We start from the raw sequence: 26299 nt of genomic DNA, 5'->3' as shown, positions 1-26299 counted from the left end.
CGGGATCCCGACCGCCGGCAAATTAACTGCATCCCGTTTTAAACATCTAGATTATATTTCTGAGTAATTATTGATTGATATACAATGCCAATATACAGTACATCAATCAACTCAACAAGTCAAGACAGATTTAGGAGTAAATTAATATTAAATTATTTATATTAATTACACAGTAAATGACTGCAGACTAATTGATCCCCTGGGGCTATCCAATTAGTTACTGGGGGTTTCTTTTCCCGAGCCTCATCTTGAAACCAATCCCTGATAAACAGCGTTACCACACATATCCGTGAACCTTTACCAGACGCTGGGCGTAAACGACCGTTAACACGTTATTAATGTGTGTTAACATGGGGCTCGGATATAAAAGGGGGTTGGAATTGAATTGTCCCGGACTTAAACCTGAGAATACCAACATTTTTCAGTTAATAAATTGGAAAGTATGCCATCTACTATAGGGATGAACGGCATTTTATTTGTGAGGTGATTTCATTAGAACTGGATCAGATTTGTAATTCTTGGATAACTTTTATTATCTCATACGGAGAAAGCGACAAGACTGCTGCAATGCCACAAAGATAGGGCCCCGGATACTCCTTTATTTTGTCAAATGGTCTTTTACGCTTCAATAAAATAAAGTTTTGAAAAAAAAAAAAAAACCTAGGGCTCTGGTCAGAACTGTAACTCTTGACCTCAGTGCTGGAATACTAACCCCTTTGCCATTGTGTTGCCCATACACTATATAACATTTGATGTATCGGAGTCTATGTGATATCTCTATTGGACATCTCAAATGGCATAAAAAAATGCAATTATTACTAAACCCTGGGGTAGCATTAAGGCCAATCATGGGCATGTGTGTGTGTGTGTGTGTGTGTGTGTGTGTAGTTCGCATGTTTTCCCAATATCTGTAATATTTCAGGATATTAATATCTTTGTCCCAGTAGGCCTGATTCAGACATGATCGCTGGGCTGTGTATACACGCAGCCTAGTGAACCAGTTCAGCGTCACCTCCCCCACCCCCCACCCCCACCCCTTCGGAAATAACTGTCTGAACTGACTTTTTTTTCCGCCACTGATTGCTGAACACGGGTTGGGCGCTGACGTCATGTGACATCAGCGTCCCTCTCTAAGCAGGTAACGCCACGTCTGCGTCCACCATGTCACCCCTGCTTGCCTCCTCCACTGCCCTTATAAACACCTCAGCGAGTGAAATACCCCCCGAAGGCGTTCACACAGGGTGTCTGCACATGGGCATATACAGTTCGGTCTGAATCGGCCCCATCAAGTGCACCTAAACATATATGATTATTTGTGTAATGACCAGTACATCGGTGGCCACCATCAATATCTGGTGCCGGCATTGTCAAGGGCATACACACTTGTCGATGCCGCTGGTGACAAGTGTCGGCAGGGGGAGTGGAGCAACAAGGGCCTAGTTAACCATGTGTTTACAAATGATGGGGAGGGGGGGGGGGGGGGGGGGGAGTTGGCTGTGGTTGGTCATTTACAACCCTTAGAAACATGCATTATACATCAGCCTTTGGGGAAATTCAAATGTTGGGCGCCTGCCCCAGCACCCATGTGCGCCCGCCACCGATATTCACATGTTTCTGCTGACTAGTGCGCACACATCTCATCAGCTCGCTACCCAGGGGGGTTACCAGAAGGGAATCTGAGTAAGTTACCATCCAGTAACCCAGGTGCGTGGGTGGCCGACACCTTTATAAGTCATTGCAAGGTGTCTATGTCAACATAGGTCGACATGGACACTAAGTCTACTGCGTCCCCTCGCATGGCTCGCTGCACTCAGCACACTTATATTCACCCACCACGCGCCTAGTTGATGGTAGGGCAGGAAATACCGCCTATCGGCACGTCGGCTCAAAATGTATAAAAAAAATTGCATGTCGACCTTTTGACCATGTCAACTTATTGTCTGTCGACCTTTAAACCCTGTCGACCTACTGTCTGTCAACCAATAGTGGTCGACCTAGAGTTATTCTATGATCAATCCGGATAAGGAGCACAGTATAACCGGAACCCTGTAAGTTCCCTGCAGGCTTCGGTACCTGTGACTGACAGCGCTATCTATATAATTACACATTCACGGACACCACATGTGTATTCCCCTTTTTCTTATTAAGGGGACTGGGTACTAAACTCCAACTTGCCTCCAGGCGGCTGGGATGAACTTATGCCCCTGTTACCATGGGTTCCAACAGTGATAATAAGATTAGCATCGTGTAATGCACAGCCAGCCAGATCTTGTATTGGATGTGCTGCAGCAGCATAAGACCGCACTGGGTTCCACTTAGGGTTACCTACATCCAGCCTGTCCTCACCGGGAGCATTGCGGGTTAGGGTTAGGCACTAGAGCAGTGTTTTTTTCGACCACTGTGCCCCCAGATCTAGAGATGCCCAGACCAGTTTACAGCCACCAGCACCAGTTCAACTGTTATTTACTGGACTCTTCTTTTCATGTAAAGGGTATTTTTGTTACCTGTGGGGACCAGTGTGATTGTTTTACGGCAAAAAGGTTAAAAATCACTGCACTAGAGGGAGAGAGTAAGGGGGTAGGGATTAGGGATAGTGCAAAAGTACTCATTGGAACGCTGCGCAGCAGAGGTGTGACCCGGACATAACAGTCACATGACCACCCAGACCCAGAAAACACTGCTTGAGCTGCTACAGCCGTGGGGAGCTGGACCACCAGGGATGATAATCTGCCACTCTAACACGTCCTCACTGTCTACGTGATAAATGTCAATATGGTCAACATTGACATTATGATCACGTCGATATAATTAAAAGTTGACATGATGAATGATGACATATCATACTACACCCATTTGCAAGTGGTAAACAAATACATTACATGCGTATACAAGCCTTTTACAAATTAATAGCAAGCTAGCCTGGGGCAACATGTTGTATTTAGTGGTTGACTGGAGCCCATCTGTACTCCAAACAAAAATTAGCCCACTTATATTCCTTTCTGGGGCACAAGTGCATTTACGGATATAGATTTGGTTACAAATTTAAAGTATATACTTTATTTTACCTAATATCAGGGTATACAGACTGACTTCACGTGGTGAAACACGTGTTCTGACCCCCTGCCAGGTTCCCAACCAGAGGAAAGCTGCAGTCAGGAACAGGGGACTATTACTGATCTTTATGTACAGCGGCATACCCACGAAAACACTGGGTGGGTCCACATGCGAAAGGGGGCGGCCACCTGCCTTCCGGGGACTTCACCGGGTGTCAGCTGCCCGCCCTGTTCTGGGAGCAGGGCGCCGCTAATCTAAGTCAGCAGAGGCGGAGTTATATTTGCGTGCGCTACAAAAAAAAACGGTCAGCGACCATCTAATGATTTTGAACCCGCCCCATCAAGCCGGCGACTGGATGTTTATGCAAAATATTTATTCGCAGTTCTCCAGGTAAATTCGCCGTAGCGGGGAGGGGGGGGGGAGGCGGGCATTCATATGGGTGGGGCTAAATGCCGACCAGATCAGGGCCCATGTGTACACTGCCATACAGACAGCTTCATCAGGAAGATCAAATACATTTCAAACAAAACTTTTTTTTTTCTCTTTCACTTTGAGTGCGAGGGATAATACAAGCAGCTCTGGGAAGCTTTGTAACTTCTCATTACAGGGATGGGGGGGACAGACCAACTTTGGGGCCATTCCATATAAATGATTGGAGCACAATTTAGGCAAGCCTACAAGGCCTGTGTGTAGCCTCCTTCATCCGGGCCCTCTCCTCTCTGCCGGCAGCGCTGTAGGATATGGGCACCTGGGGGATCAGTCTGTAATTCGCATGCACAGATCTCTGGGAAAACGGCATGTGCATGTTAATGTCTGCAGCACAACGGGTGAGATCTGGACCCTCCTAGACTCAGGAGCCCATGAGCACAGTACACAGGAATGGATTAAGTGTTAGAGGGTCTCGGAGCACTTATGACAGCAGGGCCCGCCCCTAACCACACACAGCAAGAGGGCACAGTGCCATATCTCTAATGACAGCACCTGTTCTTCCCCCCAGTACACCAGGCAATAGTCAGTACATGCCCCCCCCCCCCTTTTTTTTTTTTTAGCAAGAGGTCTGTACCAGCAACTACTACTGCTTCTGAGCAACTTTAGTCAGGGGGGCCCTTAGAGAGGGGGGTCCAGGGATACAGAGCCCCCCCCCCCCTTTATTCCAGCTCTAACTGCACCCATTATAAAATATGCCAGTGGAACCAACGTTGGCAAAAGTTCATATTCTGGCAGGACAGTGACAACAGTATATAAGCGAGATCTGCAGTGCAATTGCTTAAATTCAAAACAAATCAATGAGCCACAGGAACTGGTTCTTTGTAAGCAGCATCCATGCTACAATATGTAAAACTCACAGTCTACTCAGTACTAACCAACATGGGTTCGTGAAAAATCGTTCATGCCAAACTAATCTACTAGGGTTCTATGAAGAGGTTAGCAAAAACCTCGATAATGGAAATGCTGTAGATGTGATTTTCCTAGATTTCGCTAAAGCATTTGATACTGTCCCACACAAGAGATTGATTAATAAAATGGAGAACCTAGGATTGGGCGAAAATATCTGCAGATGGGTAGGGAATTGGCTATGTAATAGAGAACAAAGAGTGGTTGTGAATGGTGCCGTATCAGATATGATACCGGTACTAAGTGGAGTGCCCCAGGGTTCGGTTTTGGGGCCCATTTTGTTTAACATTTTTATTAACGATATTGGGATAGGGTTACTCAGCAATGTATCCATATTTGCGGACGATACAAAACTTCAAATCAAATCACATCAGAAGATGTCACCATGCTTCAAAATGATCTTGCAATTCTAGATGAGTGGGCAAAAAAATGGAAGATGAGGTTCAATGTAGATAAATGTAAGGTTATGCACCTTGGGAGACACAACCAGTGTGCAAGTTACAACCTTAGCGGAGAGGAACTGGGTAATTCCATACTTGAAAAGGATCTAGGAGTCCAAATAGACAGCAATCTAGGATGTAGTGCCCATTGTAATGTAGCTGCAAAAAAGGCCAACAAAATTCTGGCATGTATTAAGAGGGGAATGGAAACTAGGGACTCATGGGTAATTATGCCACTATATAAAGCATTGGTGAGACCTCACCTAGAGTACGGAGTACAGTTCTGGGCCCCACACTATAAAAAGGACATCATAGAATTAGAAAAAGTCCAAAGGCGAGCAACAAAGCTTATTAGGGGAATGGAGAATTTAAGCTACGGGGAGAGATTAAGCAATTTGGGACTATTTACATTAGAAAAGAGACGTTTAAGGGGGGACATGCTCAACATGTACAAGTATATCAAGGGCCAATATAAGGAACTGTCACACACCCTATTTTCTACTAGAAAGGAATCTAGGACGCGAGGGCATGAGTATAGATTAGAAGAAAAAAGATTTCATTCAGCTAGTAGAAAGAATCTCTTTACGGTCAGAACATTCAAACTCTGGAACTCTCTTCCCAGAGAGGTGGTAACGGCTGGCTCATTAAATGCGTTCAAGGCAAAGTTGGACAAACATTTACTGGAGAAAAACATCCATGGGTACAAATAAGAAATATAATTTGTCTGTAAAATACCAGAACCTACCAAATCAGCAATGGATATCTATACCAGGTTGAACTAGATGGACGCAAGTCTTTTTTCAGCCTTACCTACTATGTAACTATGTATATGGACACCCGCGGCTGGCTTCTGAATCCGCTGCGGTGTCTGAAGGCGCATCTTCAGGTCAGCTGCATGAACATCAGACATCTGAGTAACCCTATGGTAACATCACATGACTGGAGACTTTGGAAATAGAGCAGACATGACCATGTTTTCTGGTACGCTTCTGGAGGGACTGCCTAGCAGCCGATGTGACTTCCCATTGGAACCAATCACACCTAGGCAGCCAATCCCAGGGGTGGACACTTTCTATTACAACAGCCCTATCTGGCTTCAAGGGCCTGCAGCTGGCGTAGTCCATAGAAAGCCACCACGTTGGTTGTACCAGGCAGGGAAGGCAGGAGAGTGCAACGCAGAACCTGGGCCCAGATAGGTAGGGAGTGGCGGCCATGTGCTGTAGGTTGTGTTGCTCAGTGGTAAAGATTGTAAAATAAAACTATTTTAGTTCCAAGATTAATGAAAAAAATAAAATGTGAAAAAATGCTAAATATTATTTTGTTTAACCGTGTTTACAACTCTAAATTCAAGGTGAATCCCACATGGTGTTATAACCAAGCCAAGCACATCACCCCCTGGCTAATTAATGCAGGGGTTATTCCGGTTGCCCAAACATCAACGGGATCTTACATGAAAGCTTTCTAGTCCCAGGCCGCCATCACCAAGATTATCAGCTCTGAATTCCAGTCTACTTTCTGTCTGGTTTTATATCTCCCATATTCTGACCTTGAACTAGCTTGTGACACAATTACTATATAGGTCTATGGGTGAGACACAGTGGGCCTTCCACACGCAGTGATTCCCAATCAATACAGCAGAGAGAAAAAAAAAAACATTAACTTGACCTTTTATTTTATTTTTCAGAATATTGATTAGAGGACACTTCTCTAATTAAAATCCCTACATCCAAACCACAAAAGAAATTGAACACATTTCGTCACAACTGTTTTCCAAGAAGCATTTAAAAAAAAAAAAACAACAACGAAAGACAATTCGCTAAAGCCTAGAACTATTCTATCAAAGTATTTTTTTGTCAAATCTGGAAACAGAATATATAATTACTACTTTTTAATGAAGAAAATGATATAACGCTACTTCTGCCTAAAGGAGGTATTTGTTGATCACATTCCAGGCAAACATACATTTAACTTTGAAATGAATCGTTCCCCTCCAGCTTTTCATGTACGCCCTTTCAAGATTTGAGGTTTATAGTTTTTAACTTCCCAGTCGCATATTTTCCTGTCCATCAAGATCCATTTATTTAATGTAAACAACGGCGCAGCGTAATCTGCCTCCGGAGTAATATTACACATGGTGTCCAAATGATGGAAATCCACGGCCAAATAATCACAACATGCTCCCTTGGGATCTGCTCATTAGGTGCAACCTATCAAGGTCGACACGCACCCTAGGCCCTAGGGTCGACACCTGAATTACGTTGATTTGGCTTAGGTCAACAGCGTTGGAAGGTAGACACAAGCATTACTGTAGGTCAACAATGGCAAGAAAGACAGACAAAAGGCTGACATGAGTTTTTCACCTTTTTTTTGTAGCAGACATGTGCCGACAGGCGATATTTCATGCCCTACCATCCACTTTGTCCATGTCGACTATGACAATCAGGCCAAAAAAATGTAAAAACTCATGTCGACCTGCAAACCCTGTCAACCTTAGCCATGTCGACCTATTTCATGCGTCGACCTAAATTTGGTCAGCCCAATGACCCTTATGAAGAAATCCGTATCCGGACAACGGATTGATGGCCTCAATATTGACAATCATGTGGTTGGCCGCTCTTGGTCGATGTGCCGAATGATAATGGACAGCGCCTAGATCCACAGTAACCGCAGATAGAAGAAAGCGTTCGGTTGGCGGAAATGTGATCGTCAGTCGCAAGTTTTTCATAATTTTTTGCTTTAGACCGACTTGCTTCATACTTCACCATCCAAGTTGGCATAGCGTTAGATTATAAAAAAGTGTGAGGGGACACAGTTCATTATACGGTGTCCATGTTGACCAACCACCAACAAAACGTGAATAACTTATGTCAACCTGTCAATCACGTTCCCTTCGTCCTAACGATTGCGTCTATCTTCCGTTACTGTTGATCTATTTTAAACATCTAACTAGAAGCATTCGACCATGAGTGATATACCGGATAGAACGCGTCTAGATCGGCAAACAGAACCGAAGACGTTGTATAGAAGGAAATACCGTACCTGGTAGTAGGACTTGATTTGTTTTACCAGAACGGACAAGTTCTGTATCCTAAGGGAAGAGTCATTATTGATCTTTCTGTATATTCTTTGATTATCAGCTTTGGGATTTCTGAAACAGAAGACGAGACAGAGTATGTGTCATTTAGCGTTATAGAAAATTATGTTTATATAGACAGCAGAAACAAATAAAATATATAAATCTTTCCCCACTCCTTCACCCTAATATTTGCCAGTGCCTACATTACACATTCCCTTTATGCGCCACACAACACCATGTGAATTTACACTGTAATGATTGTGACTAAAGTACAAATTCGCAGCGCGCAGTACACTACAACCCGGCTCCTGCGGCCACTATGCAGCGGAACCCACTGCAGTGGGAAGATCATGCTGAAGCACAGACGTCTTAACTTTGCTATCCTGAGTGCATCTTATAGGTATAGTAAACCGAGGAGTAAATCAAATGGAAAATATTGAAATGCACTACAATAGGGGTACACACGGTGAGATTTGCACTATTTTTATTTTCGATTTTGTTTATAGAAGCAAAATAGAATGGAAAATCAAATAGAAAATCATATGGGCATCAACTGCAGATTTGATGCCAATGTGTGCTCCGTGTAGTATAAATCGAATAGAATAATGGTCTTGTCAGATCTGTACTAGATAGTAAAATTCTAATACATTTTGCGTACCATTCAATCCCGATTTGATTCCAAATCACAAGCAAAATCACAGCGTGTGTACCCACTATATGCGTATAGTAAGTCTCCGGTACCACCTCTTGCAGATGACCACTGATTGATCTTGTTCCTTTAAATCCCAGGTGCCCGAGCGCCAGTCTACCATATCTAGTATATTGGAGTTCTCCGCATACAGTCTTATCCCCGCTACAATCTGTCCCAGAGGCTGCAGTCAGAATGATCATCCCTTACCACTACACCGCTCTGTAATCCGGTACACGGTTCCCCATAGCCCCTGGGGGAGACTCCACACTTCCCATTATCACCTTCCAAGCCCTCTCCAGCAAGTCTCTCTCACACATCTCTGACCAGGTCACTACATTCTGAACGGCCATGTCTGCATCTTCATTGATAACCACCTCCTATGACAGATTTCTCCCAGGTTGCTCCCGGCTAGAACTCGCTCTGCCAGGCGTTCTCCTAAACTACAACCACTCTGCTCCCAAATCCAGCTCTTTAGCAGCCTCCGATCCTATTTCCCCCTGATACTATGCCCACTGGGTGAACAGTTACTGTCCACGCTGTCCCACTAGATCCTATTTGCGATGACATAGAGGTTTCTGGTCCTTTAGAATTCAGTGATGGTTTTGTTACATTTAGCATATAAAATGCTGAGTCTGCAAACCAATTATATATTTACATATATTTCTCCATTAATTGAAATGAAAATATTCTCTTCTGACAGACAAGCGCAGGTGGAATTATAGGAGCATGAAATGGGAAGAAAAGCAGCTTTATTCTACTAGCACTGCACAAAGGACTTGTTCATTACAGCAGGATATTTTGATTTGCAGTCTGCAAGGACACCAGCCAGGCACCCTATGCCCAGAGCCCGTTTTGGGGTGTGGAGGGTTCCAAGCAAACTAATGTCACATAACCACACTCCCTCAGTGGCGGCTTCTTCATATGCAGTCCCGGTAATAGTTACAATGGTGCATGGCCACGCCCACACACTTGGCAATCCCCCATCTAGTAGCGGGGTCTGACTGACCTCCTGGTGGTTCGGAATGTCTGATCAGGAAACATTTTGATGCATGTGAATATAAGCATCATTCTACTATTCCTTCTAACTCTGCAAAAACAGGTTAAGAACAATAATCGCAGTGAGTTTCTGAATGCGGATATGGACTTAAAGCATGTTAAAATACATCTTAGATCCAGTAATTATCTTGAACCACAATCATGTATATTATATTATACTGGTTACGAAGATCGTGGTATTATTAAACTTACTGCTGGTGTATTCTTTCTCCAACCTCTATACCTCACAGCCACATCAGTAGAGCGCTGATCAGTACAACAACAGTGCTGTCTAGAGCAATGGAATACTCAGGAATGTCACATTACATGGAAATTAAAGGTTTAATGCCTGTCATTTTTTTTTTTTTCTTAATCTAGGAGTCTCCAAAGTTTCTTCAGTCCGTGCCAGAGCCTTGTGTGATGGAAACAAAGACTCAGGGTAAGTATTAGCCTGTGACTTGCAGGCAGGATTCAGCTTCCGGTGAATCTGCCCAACGCTTTAAACGGACAATCAGTTTCTAATGACTTTCTAAGAACTCGACAATGGACGCAAATCATTTATCTTTACGTACATCTGTCGCTATAGAATGCTTTATCCAGACAAATTAATAATTTCCCTTCCCCAATCTAGGGATGGCCATCCACCAACGATGGGCGAGCCAATTCACTTTCTGGCACATGGTGCAAAAATGTTCAGTAAGAAGTTAAAACAATACATTTCATTCATTCTGCACTTGTTACAAATTATTATAAAACACTAAGGCGTCTATGTACTAAGCCTTGGAGAGAAAGTGGACATAGATAAAGTACCACCCAACCAGCTCCTATCTGTCATTTTTTAAACATGTTAAATAGGAGCTGATTGGATGGTACTTCATCCAAGGCTATGTATACCCCCAATCTGACTATAAAGCAGGGAGGAGCTGTGGGCGCAGGTTAAGGGCTCAGAGGGCTGCAGAACATACAACAACTAAGGCCACTTGTTGTCCATCCGTTTAAATTGAATCAATTGTGTAACCAATAGCAACAGGATGTTTTATTTAAGGCTTGATGCTGATTGAGCGCCATTGGTTGCTGCTCACATACATCATGCATCTGAAGTTGATTTGGTGAGACTTGTCAGACTGTCGTAAACTAAAGTGTGAGAAACTAGGAAACATTTTATGAAAACAGAAATATATATTTCCTAGACAAATGCAAATTGTATTTCTATATGGAGGATGTCAGTGTCCTATACACAGATTCCTGTACTGACCAGACTTTCAGCATAGATGAGTGCACAGAATGTGATTTGCAGACAGCTATAGCAAAGTTATTTGGTGAAACCAGTACGAAACACAACGGGATTCCCCCATGGCCATAAAGACCCTTTATTCCGCAGAAAGGTGGGGAGGATCGGCCTTGTCAGCATGAGGTCCGTCTGACACAACAGCAGATCTAAAGGGACCACACCAGTATTAGGACTGATCAGCGTGCAATGACAGAAAAAGCCACACACAGAATGACAGCTCAAAAGGAGCGATGCTGCCAAGAACGCTCTGGGTGCAAAATCAAGATGTCAGTGTGTACAAAATGCGATTTACGGACAGTCACTGTGATTACACAGAACGTATTTTACTGTACTCCACAAAAAACTGGATAAAAGGGACGTCTATCCAGATCGCTTAGAAATAAGAACATTTCAAATGGTCAGTAGAACAGGAAGTGACAAGTCCCGTATCCATCCACTGGACATCCTGTAATAAAATAGTGCTCAAAGACATTACACTTGACTTAAGCAATAATGTACCACAAATGGATATGGGGCATGCTTGCCTACCCTCCCGAAATGGCCACATGGCTCCTGAAAACCTCATGGCCCTTCCGGCCTCCCCAAACAAGGTGGACAAGTGCTCTGTAAGCGGGTGGCTAAGGAAGGAATGGGGCTAGCTCACCAGACCCCCTCGGCCACCCACTTACAGAGCAAGAGTGGGCAGAACGAGAGGGGACCCGCTAGACAATGAGTTCTCTAACACTGCATAACAGAGTTTGGGGCCACGACAACATGATTGTATCACTCCACCCCCTGATCTGCCCATCTACCTGCCAGCCATGCCCCCCCCCAAGCGCCAAATATGCTGCCCCCCTTCAGTGTAGACAAGTATGATACCAGGGTGTGTGGTACCCACACCGCGCATCCTGCACCCATATATTTTAGTCACATGTCAAACTGCAGAGGTGCAGAAATCACTGTAAAAATCGTGCAGCAGACAGTTTCCTGAACATTTTCCCCCAAATCATGTTCTCTGAGACCTGCTCATGGGTAACAGACCATTGCACCACAAGAAGGGGACCCACTTGGAGATTGTACACTGTAAGGACCTCAGCTTTTTAAACCACCGCTGATGTGTCACACCTCCTTACATTAGGCCCCCCCCTCTAAGTACCGGGGAACAGCTATCTACAGCCCTGGCTCAGTAGTTATATGGTTTAAGATACCTACACAGCAGAGTTCCCCATTACAGTCCAGGTGTTAAGTATACTTGTGCAGAGATGTTATAAAGAAAAATGACTGAAGTACTAGAACCCCTTTCACATCGCAAAAATAACCAAGGTCAATTAACCCGGCATTTCGACCCAGGTTATAAGAAGGGTTAAATCCGGGTCACCCTCTGTGTATAACGGATGACTCGGATCAGAGTGGATCCCGGGTGGGACACGGGTTTGCGATCTGAAAGGGGTAAAATGAAGTCACATGTGTTTAAGCGTGGCTATCCTTAGTAACCTGGACTGTAATGGCAGAGTTTGGGAAACTCTGCTGTAGAGGAAGTCTCTCTTTAGCCAGATACACACTACACAATTCTCTCCACAAGCGGTATCATCAACAGCTCCTGCCGAACTCCTGCCAAACGGTATCGTGAATACACAATATCATTCAGTGACATCGGGTCCCCGCACCATACATGCTGACGATATAGTCAAATTGAGATGTGGGACATCGTTAAAGACCCACAGGAGCACGCTTTATTAACGATATTGAGCTTACACACTAGGCAATATCACAACAGATATTGATCAGAAGGGCAAAAATGAGTGATATCATCCGTAATATTGCTTCATGTTTGTGGGGGCTTTAGACTATGCCTAACCGTGTCCTCCATACAATATAAGTCATGGAGCTACAGCAGGCTTGCCTACCCACACGGAATGGGCTCCTGGGGAGATGGGAAAGTCTCCCGCTTGCTGGCCAGAGTCCTCGCACACCCCCCCCCCCCCCCCCATCTCCACTTGTTTAATTATCGTGAATTGCGGGTTCCGCGGAGAGGGGGTGAGGCTACAATGATGCGTTTACAGCATTTTGCATCAGCTTTGAAAAACAAAGCAAGCTTTTTTTAGCACGTATGAGCTAAAGTGAGCACCCAAGCACACTGTACATAACAGGATTCTAACCATTATATTACTGCATACAATTACATTACAAACAGCTGAAATCTAGACGTAAAGTACATATATAGAAAAATATTAAATATGGCCCAAATTGATTTGTTGCGTAGGTTGCTTACAATCTATTCTACTTGTTCATAAAACCAATTACATATTTCTATAAAAAGCTGTTTGTTGTAGAAGAAATAATGTTTTGTGTTGCGGAGCCTTACATGTAAGCAGATGGCAGGCAGACAGACACTGGGCCGGCCTCCCCTGAAATGTCTCCAAATATAGAAGACAAGTCAGTTAATAAAGCAGATTACAAATCTTGCGGCGTAGTACGAACTGAAAGGCGAGGATTCCGTTATTATACAGAGCTTTGCAAAGCGGTCATCTCTGAAGCCTCATACTATTATACCGCATGCATAAATCATGTGGGCTCTCCAGCTGCTGATAATTATAAATGAAAAAAAAAAAATCACTTTTCAAGTAAGATACGATTGTTTTTCTGACTAATTGTTTTGCTTTACTAGCAAAAGAGGTCTCGTGCTTATACAGTACACATAGAGCTGAATTAAAGTCACAGTCTCCAATAAAAATGGTGTCTCTAACATGTCCCTCTGTATGAAGAGAGATGATTGTCTTTTCAGCTGTGATTTAATGCAATTGTCATGGCAACCAGTCACATGACAGGAAGAGAGAGGAAGAAAAGTTTGTCATTGGTGTGGTGCACCTGAGGTCACTGGCAAATTCAAATAAAATATAACCTTTATTGGTGTAATTAAAAAAGCAAAATATAACAAGACACACATGTAACAATAACAAGGAAGACAGGGAAGGAATGAAGTGTATTAAAATTTGGTGGCTCACCGCCTACGCACTGTATGATGTGGGGTTTATACCTAATCTTATATTAGGTTGTTGACACAAGCCTTTGCCTTGAAAAAGCTAAAGCGAAGCGCGCGCCGGCTAGCGGTGCCGCTCACTGATACGCACTGTTGATAGGATTGTATTTTGATTCATGCATAAAACTATAGGTTGATTTGTATATGAGGGGCAATATCGGGAGACTGTTAACTAAGCCTATTCACTGAATTCTACCCAGATACGGCAAATGTTAGCAAGCACGCTAATATAAGCAGCTCACTACTCATGCCGCGTGTCTATTCATTACTTAACACTGAGTATATCAGTTAAATGCAGAGACCTTGTGGGATAGCGGGTTTCTTTTGAGCCACGGTGCTGACACAATTATAGAGAACCCGTTCAACAAGGAGACTGTATTATGTCTGTTATATCTCACTTTTTTAATTACACCAATAAAGGTTATATTTTATTTGAATTTGCCAGTGACCTCAGGTGCACCACACCAGTGACAAAAATTTTCTTCCTCTCTCTTCTTGTGCGAATCATTTTTTGTCCAGTGGTAGCACACCTCCCATGAAAATCAATGTTGAAAATACTATTCTGATATATATCACATCACATCCGATATATCTGCCGATATCGCATTCGATATATTGGGCGCCATGAAGCTAAACAAGTACCAAATCACCTCATGGAAGTGATCTATAAAAAAGGTACCATTTTGTTGATTCAAAAGTTTTAGAATGAGACTTCCAATGTACTTTTTTTGTTGTTGCAAAATCTAGTAACATCCTTCTCAATATCAGGCAATGCACTAAGCTTTAAAAGTGATAAAATGGAGAGTGATAAACAACCAGCTTCTACCTGCCATGTCACAGACTGTGTTTGAAAAATGTCAGGCAAGAGCTGATTGGTTGGTTGTTTATCACTCTCCATTTTTATCACTTTTTGAAGCTTGGTGCATCTGGCCCATTGCCTTAAGTGTGCCTAAAAAAGGTGGGTAAGCACCAGTCCAAGGATTCCAAATTACTGGCCACCTTTACCCCTCAGGGCCAATGTTCCACTCCACACATCATGGGGCAGCCATGCTTCATGCTTACCCAGAATTCCTAAAGCAAGGATTAATCCTTCACTCTTTGGTTAAGTGGCAAAGTCAATATCTCTCTCTCTCTCTCTATCTCTCTATCTGTCGTGAGCTCTCACAAGCAGGGCCCTCTCTCCTCATGTGCTTTTCTTATAATATATCTCTGCCCCCCTGAAAACTGCATCAGTGTCTTGTCCACTGTCTTTATTTACCATATACTTAATTTGCCTTTTACCCTAATTTACTTTTATTGATTTTTGCTCTATGTATTGTCAGATGCTGCGGAACCCTTGTGGCACCATATAAATTATATGCAATATGTTGCAGGGTTTAAGGGTCTTTCAGGAGACCAGAAACTCACTGACCTTTTACACACACACACACACACACTGATTATAAGCAAACAGATCACAGGTGAGGATGGTTACCTTTATACCGCTTTCACACTGCCTAAAAGTTTTAAAAAACTGTATTTTGAAACGGTATTTAAAACAGGTCTGAGCCTTCACATTGCAGTAGATTACCGTTTTAAATACCGTTTAAATACCATTCACATCAGTCAACCCATTTAATCCCCTGAACACGTTTCAAGGCAGAATGCAAGGGACAGCCTATCACAGGTCTGTAATCTGTTGTTTTTACTGAATACCGTTTCAGAGCCATTCTCACTGCATAAAAACGGCTCTGAAACGTGTAGGACTCTGACTTTTAAACGTTTTGAAATACCAGTTATCTTTAACCGGCAAATCCACTCTGGCACTTTCCCACTGCAGCCTTAAATGTTTAGAAATGGGATTTAAACGGCAATATACCGTTTAACAAGTGCGGTGTGAAAGGGGTATGAGTAGCCATTCAAACCCGTTTGTGTCAACTTGTGTGCATGTTATGGGCCAAAATCTCCAGGGTATGTAAACCTTTGATCAGGGTCTATTGGGCAGTTTCTGTTGTCATTATGATTTAAAAAGAGTAAACGCAGTTGTTTGACAATAAATGGCTTCACCCAACCACTAACCATGAGGGACAGAAGAGTTTGTGAGTCATCATTCATATTCTCTGAGCAAATGATCAGGAAAAGTGTGATGCAATGATCAGGACATGTCCCTACATAAGAGGCGACTGTTAGATTAGAAGCTTGTGAAATCCATTATACTCTATAATCAGACACTCAGACCCCAAATAAGGTCATGTGTCTGTGTCTGGTCTGCGTCTGCGTCTTGCACACCAGCCAGTCCCATCATTGTGTGTTATGTGCATATACAACATTTCTCATAATAGAGGTACCGCTGTAGTAATTAGGTTTTGATTAGACGTTTCTTATTTTACCATCATGTTCAACAAACGATATAAGCATTATTACCTGTTTTTTCTTTACTAATGCATTTAGAACATTATTATACAATTATATCGGCATTTCTCCCCTACGGTTACATTTAACTTCTGCTGACTTTATACATGTTATTGTCCTGTAATATAATAAGCCGCAGCGGCAGATGTAATTAGGGTACTTCCTGCCGCTCATTATGCGAAGGTCTTATGTCTCCCTGCTAAATGTTGACAGTTGCAAAGCAACCGAGCATGCACACGCAGATCTGTAAGAGACCCACCAGATCCCTTCATTGAATGGCATGAGAGGAGTTATTAAGAAGTCGGGCGTGTGCGCTTTCCTACAACACCCCATTACTTACACGGGGAGGAGGCCAGATTAATATTAATGAGATGTAGCCTCTAAAATCACGGAGATTTTACCTCATACGGGGCGGGATGTACTAAAGGGAAAAATGCGGTAAAACGGGGGTGTTATCGCATTTTCCTATGTACCAATACCCGTCTGCCCCGTCTTCGCCTGGCAGAGTATCGACACCCAGAGGGTGGCGATACCCTATAAAAGCCTATGGGCTTCTATCGCCGCCCGCGCGACCCCCCCTCCCGTCCTCCTTTGATCTCCTACTCCCCCTGGTGTCACAGCCGGGAGGACATCTGGCTGCAGGGGGGAGGAAGAGACGCAGGGGGACACTGGCAGCCGCCGGGATGTGACGGAGACCCCCACAGACCACATCACAGGTATCGCGGGGGTCTCCGTCACCGCAACCCGATGCTAGCCGCATATGTTAGTACATATGCGGCAGCATCGCGGCGGCTGTCAGGTGAAGGGATCATATTGGATTCCTCTCAGAGGGAAAAACGCGAAAGCGCATAGGCTTCTACCAGGGCAGTGCCATCTGAAGATGGCAATGTCCACTGCATCAAAGTCCCAGAATCTATCGCATTCCGCGGCTTGGTGCACACGCAATAAGTGTCCAAACCTCTAAAAAAGGACCTTTATGGAGGTTTGGCTGCATTTAATAGCCCAATGTCAGTCGCCACTCTCATGCATACAGACGCTGCTCACAAAATGTCTGTCCATTCGGTGTGTGATGCTGCGTACACACAGTGAGATTTTGTGTTTGACTTTGACTAGATAGTCAAAATAGAATCGAATGCCCATCAAATGGTTTTCAGCCGCATTCGATGCCAATTTTATACTGATGCATGCTCCCCAGTGGCGGAACTATAGCCCCGCAGCCCCCGCCATGGCGGGGAGGCGCTGAGTAACTGTGGGCACCAGTCTACACTGCGGGGCTATGTTACTAACCTCTGTATATGTCTCAAATTGGGTTAGGGCGTTAACCCTCTCCATAGTACACAGCTGCACCTCATCCAGCGCTGGGTTCTCACAAAACCTTTCTCTCTGTGTGTGGCTGAGCTGACCGGGACGTGTGGGCAGACAGCGCGGGCCCCCCCCTCGCCCTAGCCCTCCCATCCGCCCGCCCTCGTAGAGTTAATCACCCCCCTTACCCCTTCTCATGCTGCCGCATTCTCGAAGCGCAGATCTCCTCCAGGCTCCGGACCGTCTCCTCCTGTCGTACAGTGCTATTGAAAACTGCCCCTCACAAAATGGCTGCCCCCGTATAGCAGACAGTATTTTGTAGGTATGCTAGAGGAGGCGGCGGCGGCCTCCTCTAGCATCCTTAAAAACTGTCTGCTATTAGGGGGCAGCCCTATCAACACAAATAAAAATGCATTGGAGCTCAGTGAAGGCTTATGGGCCCCATACATCTACAGATCGATTGTCAGAATGGGCTGGTTGGAACAAAAACCTGGTAATATCTGAGTGACAGTTTTTGGAAGTTTTCCAGCATTTCAAAGCAAATGGTCAACTGTCATCTGCTCTCATCCATTACCAGGATGTTGTTCCAGCCAGATCTGACAATCAATCTATGGCCGGCTTTACCCAATACGATTACCTGTGATAAAAAATATGCTGAAGAAAATGGAAAAATAAAATATAGAACAAGGCGTTTTCCCATAAAGCTAAGAAGATAGACTAGAACACCATTAGTTGTGTAAGGCTGCGTCTACACATTGTGGTTTAGCAGGATGCAGCCTATTGTGTCTACACATTGTGGTTTAGCAGGATGCAGCCTATTGTGTCTACACATTGTGGTTTAGCAAGATGCAGCAGGCTTGTGTAAGCATCCTGCTAAACAGCTCCTGTTCGACTGCATCCTGCAATGTGTACATGCAGCCATAGATTTACATGTGCAGGCCCCTTCCTGCCAAACAAGTCCCTTTAAACGGGACCTGGCAAAACGCAATGTGTAGACGCAGCCTAAAATATAGCAGCTGTGCTGTAATGTGCAATAGGAAATGGTTCTTTAAGACTCAACTCAACTAGGCTGAAGGACATAAACCCTGTCATAATGCAGAAATCATTCTGAACATATCCCCATCTGTGTTTGAACAAAGACGTCAGCGATTGTTCGCAAATGTAAATGATGCTACAATTATTACAAACACAAAATTATTTATTTCTCCTGTCCCAGAGGAAAGGAGGAAAATGCTGTGATTCGTGGGTCCGTACAATAGGGGCTGGACTAAATTGAGGCAATTTGCATAATTTTAGTCCCTACCCATGAACATGCGAATGACGATGATTACCTCTCCAACCTGTCTGCTTCACCAGGGTTCGGGTCAACTGTAGTCATTACTACCGGTCACATTTCCCAGATCACCTAGCTGGTGCACAGCTGTAGTCATTACTAACTGTCACATTCCCCAGATCACCTAGCTGGTGCACATGTGTAATCATTACTAACTGTCACATTCCCTAGACTCCCTAGCTGGTGCACAGCTGTAGTCATTACTAACTGTCACATTCCCCAGATCACCTAGCTGGTGCACATGTGTAATCATTACTAACTGTCACATTTCCCAGATCACCTAGCTGGTGCACATGTTTAGTCATTACTAACGGTCACATTTCCCAGATCACCTAGCCGGTGCACAGCTGTAGTCATTACTAACTGTCACATTTCCCAGATCACCTAGCTGGTGCACAACTGTAGTCATTACTAACTGTCACATTTCCCAGATCACCTAGCTGGTGCACAGTTGTAGTCATTACTAACTGTCACATTTCCCAGACCACCTAGCTGGTGCACATCTGCAGTCATTACTAACTGTCACATTTCCCAGATCACCTAGCTGGTGCACATCTGCAGTCATTACTAACTGTCACATTTCCCAGATCACCTAGCTGGTGCACATCTGCAGTCATTACTAACTGTCACATTTCCCAGATCACCTAGCTGGTGCACAGCTGTAGTCATTACTAACTGTCACATTTCCCAGATCACCTAGCTGGTGCACAACTGTAGTCATTACTAACTGTCACATTTCCCAGATCACCTAGCCGGTGCACAGCTGTAGTCATTACTAACTGTCACATTTCCCAGATCACCTAGCCGGTGCACAGCTGTAGTCATTACTAACTGTCACATTTCCCAGATCACCTAGCTGGTGCACAACTGTAGTCATTACTAACTGTCACATTTCCCAGATCACCTAGCTGGTGCACAGCTGTAGTCATTACTAACTGTCACATTTCCCAGACCACCTAGCTGGTGCACATCTGCAGTCATTACTAACTGTCACATTTCCCAGATCACCTAGCTGGTGCACATCTGCAGTCATTACTAACTGTCACATTTCCCAAATCACCTAGCTGGTGCACAGGTGTAGTCATTACTAACTGTCACATTTCCCAGATCACCTAGCTGGTGCACATCTGCAGTCATTACTAACTGTCACATTTCCCAGATCACCTAGCTGGTGCACAGCTGTAGTCATTACTACCGGTCACATTTCCCAGATCACCTAGCTGGTGCACATCTGCAGTCATTACTAACTGTCACATTTCCCAGATCACCTAGCTGGTGCACATCTGCAGTCATTACTAACTGTCACATTTCCCAGATCACCTAGCTGGTGCACAGCTGTACTCATTACTACCGGTCACATTTCTTAGATCACCTAGCTGGTGCACAGCTGTAGTCATTACTAACTGTCACATTTCCCAGACCACCTAGCTGGTGCACATCTGCAGTCATTACTAACTGTCACATTTCCCAGATCACCTAGCTGGTGCACATCTGCAGTCATTACTACCGGTCACATTTCCCAGATCACCTAGCTGGTGCACATGTGTAGTCATTACTACCGGTCACATTTCCCAGACTCCTTAAGCTGGTGCACAGCTGCAGTCATTACTAACTGTCACATTTCCCAGATCACCTAGCTGGTGCACATCTGCAGTCATTACTAACTGTCACATTTCCCAGATCACCTAGCCAGTGCACAGCTGTAGTCATTACTAACTGTCACATTTCCCAGACCACCTAGCTGGTGCACATCTGCAGTCATAACTAACTGTCACATTTCCCAGATCACCTAACTGGTGCACAGCTGTAGTCATTACTACCGGTCACATTTCCCAGACTCCTTAGCTGGTGCACAGCTGCAGTCATTACTAACTGTCACATTTCCCAGATCACCTAGCTGGTGCACAGCTGTAGTCATTACTACCGGTCATATTTCCCAGACTCCTTAGCTGGTGCACAGGTGTAGTCATTACTAACTGTCACATTTTCAAACATACTGCATTCATTCCTACTATAGAGCCACAGGTTGCCGCTTTCAGAACACACTCTAGACACAGGTTATTTACGTATCCCCAACACGGATCGAGGTGCAGTCTGAAAGGGCCACCTCGGATCACGCAACACGGGAGTTCAACCCTGGTCCTGTTCATAGTATGGAGGAGGCAGCGCCGTCAGCTCCAAGTGCTGCCTCCTCCCAAGCCCCCAATGATGCGCCGCAGCTCAGCTCCGCTCCATGTGAGGTCACCGACACGGCAATAAGCCAGGTCGGTGGCGGAGCTTTCAGACTGCAAATGCCGCGTCGCTCCGGGGATGGGACCCGTGTCCTAATCCCGGGTGTGACATAGTATTTGCGGTCTGAAAACAGTATAAATGTTATTCTTCAGACTAAAGCAACAAAAATCCTTATTGGCAAGTGCCTAGTAACGGACTCCTTTTTGGAGCACTGACTTAGTATTTACACAGCGAGCTATTAAGTCAATGTATTACATTCCTCTAAATTCCCAGCACAACACAGGAGCCCTTAGAAGGACAGTTTCACCGTTACTGGGGACCATTAACGTAAGACACTTTCCTGCTCAGTATACATGGGACGAGACGTATAAAGAAGTAATACAGTGGAGAAGTGAACCAATCACCTTTGAAGCGAAAGTGAATTTTATTGAAAAAAAAAAAAAAGACACGATTTGTGTCTTTAGTCCCGCCCCTCACCCGAAAAGCTGCGGGGGAGGGGGGGTTGTGTGCCGCTGGTATCTGGGAGATGAGTTTTTAGGGAACGCTTATAGGTTTGGAGACTGGAGGAGAGTCTTATTGTGCTTGGGAGGGTATTTCACAAAGTGAGTGCAGCCTGAAGAAAGTCCTAAAAATCGGAAATGGGAGCGAGTAATGAGTGTGAATGAGAGACGCAGATCTTGGGAGGAGAGTAGAGGTCGGGTTGGATGATATTTTGAGATAAGAAGTAAAAGGCTAAGTAAAAGAATTTTGTATTGAATACGTTAGAATACAGGTAACCAATGAATTAATACACATGCGGTACTGCTGCAGTGTTGGTAAAAATCAGTGCAGACATCACACACGCGTAATTCCACCCTGACTGCACTGCAGCAATCGCACTGTGAAATAAACAGATCATTGCACAGAATTCCTCAGACAAGTCCCCCTGTTCCTGAAAACACCGGGTATCTGTGCCCCCCTAGCTAGTCACACTGTGCTGTGAATAGATCCTTTTGTGGCTGGAATATAAAAATGCCTCGCTGGTAAACAGCCTTGTAAAATAGGGCAGATCCGTCTAGCAGTCAATAGGCAGCACAGCACTAAAGCACAGCCCTGGGACATTTTACATTTAAGAGCAACCTACTTATGGCAAGTTACATCAATTTCAAACGAGAGGAGAGACAATAACCCTCCCCACGCAGGAGCCGGCTGACTTCTGCACAAACACAACACGCGCCACCACGGAAGGCAAGGCCGAATAACAATGGGCGGACAAGCCCTTCCCGTGAACTTAATCCTGGGACCCCATGTGGCTGGGGATAATGTACATTTAGTAGACTATTGACCAAGATCTCTCTTATAGAAATGTGATCACTTAATGGCTTCGTCTCTGAGCCCAAACAGACTGGATACCAGTTGTGGTATTAATTGTAACCATCTGTCCACAGATTTCAATGCAGACATTTAAGCCTAAAACCTCGTTATCCCAACAGAACGTGAATGTATACATCATACATATGTCCTTTGGAACATGCTTGCTTTGAGCAGAAGAGAAATATAAAATCTAACTTATAACAATCTCACCCTCCACAGTAAAGGAGAGAAGCCCAGACATTATATAGTATATACCATATGACGGATTTATGTATACAGTATATAAATACATCATACGGTCTGAGAAGAGACGGGAAGATGAGATATACATTGGAAGGGTGGGGGATGGCACAATAACGTGTGTGCAGTGGAGGGGGAGGGAAAGGGTTTCCGCAAGGGATAATGCTGAATCGGAGTCAGCGACAACTGTGCTGTGTTAATTAATTACAATTTGTGCAGGGAAATCGGTAGCATCAGAGGAGGAATGCCCTTATCCGGGCAGGAATGCCCTTATCCCATGAGGAATGCACTTATCCAAGGAAATATCCCTAAGGCTTATTTATATGGAACGGGCAGTGCCTCAGTGATATCACGGGTTCTTAGACACACGTGCTGCAGATGTCTGTGTGAATGCACTTTTCATCCGCCCCAAAATGGACACTGTGGGGTGGCTTGGCCCGCAATTCCCCATACACTTCGCCGCTACACTCCCACACTTGTAAGCCATCAGAAGGGGGACTATTTAAAAACCAGACCCGGACCGCACATCAAAATCTGGTCATGGGGTTGTCTTGTCCGGGTGGGGGGGTCCCTGTGATAGCTTTCACCAGGGACATGGGGAAGGAAAGATTCCTACTTTTGCTACCTACTTTTCAACCAAAATCTCCTCTCTCAGGACTGCCATCACTGCTGCCATGACCTCACCCTCTCCCTCCTCCCCTCCTACATCTCCACTCCCCTCCTTCCAACCCCTGTCCTCATTTTACCCCACCACTGCTGCTGAAGTCCACTCTATCCTTCAATCCGCTTCTCCCTCCACCTGCCCGCTCGATCCTATCCCCTCCAATATTATCCGTTGTCTCAGTCCGTCAGTATGCTCTCACCTGGCTCACCTCTTTAATCTTTCCCTATCCTCTGGGATCTTCCCTTCCTCCTTCAAACACGCTCTTGTCTCCCCAATTCTCAAAAAAAAAAATCTGGACCCCAACTCTCCATCCAACTACAGGCCCATCTCCCTCCTCCCTTTTGCCTCCAAGCTCCTAGAACGTCTGACCTATAATCGTCTCCTAAGCTACCTTACTGCTAACTCCATTCTAGACCCCCTCCAATCCGGGTTCCGCCCTTTACATTCCACTGAAAATGCCCTGACCAAAGTCACTAACGATTTACTATCGGCTAAATCCAAAGGCCTCTTCTCTATCCTCATCCAGCTTGATCTGTCGGCAGCCTTTGACACTGTTGACCACCCTCTCCTGCTCAACACCCTCCGCTCCTTTGGCATCACTGGCACGGTCTTCTCCTGGTTCACCTCATACCTCTCCGATCGCTCCTTCTCCGTCTCCACTCCGAGCTCCTCCTCTCCTACTACCCCACAGCCAGTCGGTGTTCCCCAAGGGTCAGTCCTTGGCCCTCTCCTCTTCTCCCTCTACACCACCTCTCTGGACACCGTCATCAGCTCCTATGGTTTTCATTACCACCTTTATGCTGATGATACCCTAATCTATCTCTCCTCCCCCGACCTATCCCCATCACTCCTGTCCAAGGTCTCCGAATGCCTGGATGACCCAACGCTTCCTGAAACTAAACATGGCTAAAACTGAACTTCTAATCTTCCATCCCCCGAACATCCCCTCTTCTCCCACTATCTCCATCAGCATTGGTGAAACCGAGATCACCTCCACCGACCAAACGCGCTGCCTCGGTGTCATCATTGACTCCTCCCTCTCTTTCACCCCCCACATTCGTGCTCTCTCACAGTGTTGCCGCTTTCACCTACGCAACATCTCACGCATCAGACCATTTCTCTCCACTGATGCGACCAAAATTCTCATTCACTCTCTTGTCATCTCCCGCTTTGACTACTGCAACATCCTTCTCTCTGGGCTACCTTTCACCCGCCTCGCACCTCTCCAAACCATTCTTAACGCTGCTGCTAGGCTCATCTTCCTCTCCCGATGCTCTACCTCCGCCTCCCCCTCTGTCTATCTCTTCACTGGCTCCCCATTCCTTTCAGAGTTCTCTTTAAACTCCTCACCACCACCTACAAGGCTCTCTCCTCCTCCACCGCTCCTTACCTCTCTTCACTGATCTCTATCCACACTCCCTCCCGTCCTCTTCGCTCCATCGCTGACCTTCGACTGACCTCTCACCTAATCACCTCCTCCCACTCCCGTGTCCAAGACTTCTCTCGCGCTGCCCCCCTGCACTGGAACAACCTCCCGCCACCCATCAGGCTTTCTGATTCCCTTACCTCCTTCAAGCGCTCCCTCAAAACCCACTTTTTTCGACTAGCCTATCCCTCCTCCTATCCTGCCTCCGTTCCTACTTATCCTGTTGTTTTTCGTTCGTCCACCCACCTATTTTTAGTATGTTAACTCTTATGAGTAGGGTCCTCCTGCCTCACCCTACCTCGACAATATTTTACCTTGTCATTTGTTTACTACTACTACTACGATTTTTTTTTTGGACACTTAATCTCTTGCCATCTTCTTCGAAAAATAATAATTTGAAATCTGAATTTATTTTATGGATGCTTTTACAAACAAGTGACGCCTTGAAAATGGATTTGAAAGAAATTGTAATACAGTATAGTTCATTCTACATTTAGGTAACTTCTTTTATACCCTTTTCACACCTGCAAAAATATCCTGGGTTTTTGCACATGAACGCGCATCAACCCGGGATTTAGCTCAGTGTGAAAGGGTCTTGTCACCGAATCCCGTGTTCGGCATTCCGGGATTTCTACCCAGGTGCGTAATCGACACGGGATGCGGTGAGTGTGAACGGGTATTTCGGGTCAGCGTAACCCAGATCCCGTTCACTGCAGTGAAAATGCGCTGCTGGGAGGTGCCGTCATCTCCCAGCGCCGCCCCGGCCAAGCCTCCAGATGACGCCACCAGCCCGACTTCATTCCGGGTTGGGTGGCCAGCGTGAAAGCACTTGCATGCCGGGTCACACCCGGAACTTAGAACCCGGCTTGCAAGTGTGAAAGGGGTATTAGGTGGACGGTAGGGTAGAAGGCGTTACAAATGGGCTCAGAAATATAAAATCTGGACCAAGGAAGACAGGCCGAAGGTTGTCTTCAGTGATGATAGCCATTTCTTCATGGGGACATCAGAGACAGAAGTCAACATGCTCGAAGCTCAACTGGAGAGAAGATCAGTGATTATCAGTGTGTGAAACAGCCAGAAAATAAAATGTTTTGGGGATGATTCAGCTACTAAGGTGTTGAAAGCTTGAAGCCAGTTGATGGTATGATATTCTCAGCTCAGTACATTGATATTTTTCTATATGCATAATGATGAAGAAATGCACAAATACTGATTGTTAAGGGAATGGATCTTATGTAATATAAGGGAATGGAAATCTCTACCAGAGAAAGAGACTTTCCACCATCTTCTCCCAGATGAATCAAGCAGTCAAGCAGAATGTAGACAGCCTTTTAGATCTCAGTAGGTGTACAGTAAG

General features: G+C 45.0%; 1 protein-coding gene across 14 annotated transcripts in view; it reads right to left on the bottom strand.

The window, feature by feature from the left end:
• CCDC88A (coiled-coil and HOOK domain protein 88A) overlaps nucleotides 1–26299 on the bottom strand; it is a 178333-nt gene that overhangs the window by 113832 nt on the left and 38202 nt on the right. For all 14 annotated transcript variants that reach the window (XR_014471551.1, XM_083175194.1, XM_083175192.1 and 11 more), the window contains exon 3: nucleotides 7929–8037. Coding sequence is in view for 13 of the 14 variants with exons in the window: in XM_083175194.1 (XP_083031320.1) it covers nucleotides 7929–8037 (109 nt within the window). In the remaining variant the exon portion in view is untranslated. The remainder of the gene's footprint in view (nucleotides 1–7928; nucleotides 8038–26299) is intronic.

The sequence above is a fragment of the Crinia signifera genome, chromosome 3, assembly GCF_055691185.1.
Source record: "Crinia signifera chromosome 3, ASM5569118v1, whole genome shotgun sequence".
In the NCBI taxonomy this organism is placed as follows: Eukaryota; Metazoa; Chordata; class Amphibia; order Anura; family Myobatrachidae; genus Crinia; species Crinia signifera.
Note: the sequence above shows the minus strand (reverse complement) of the source record. Positions and strands in the feature narration are given on the sequence as shown.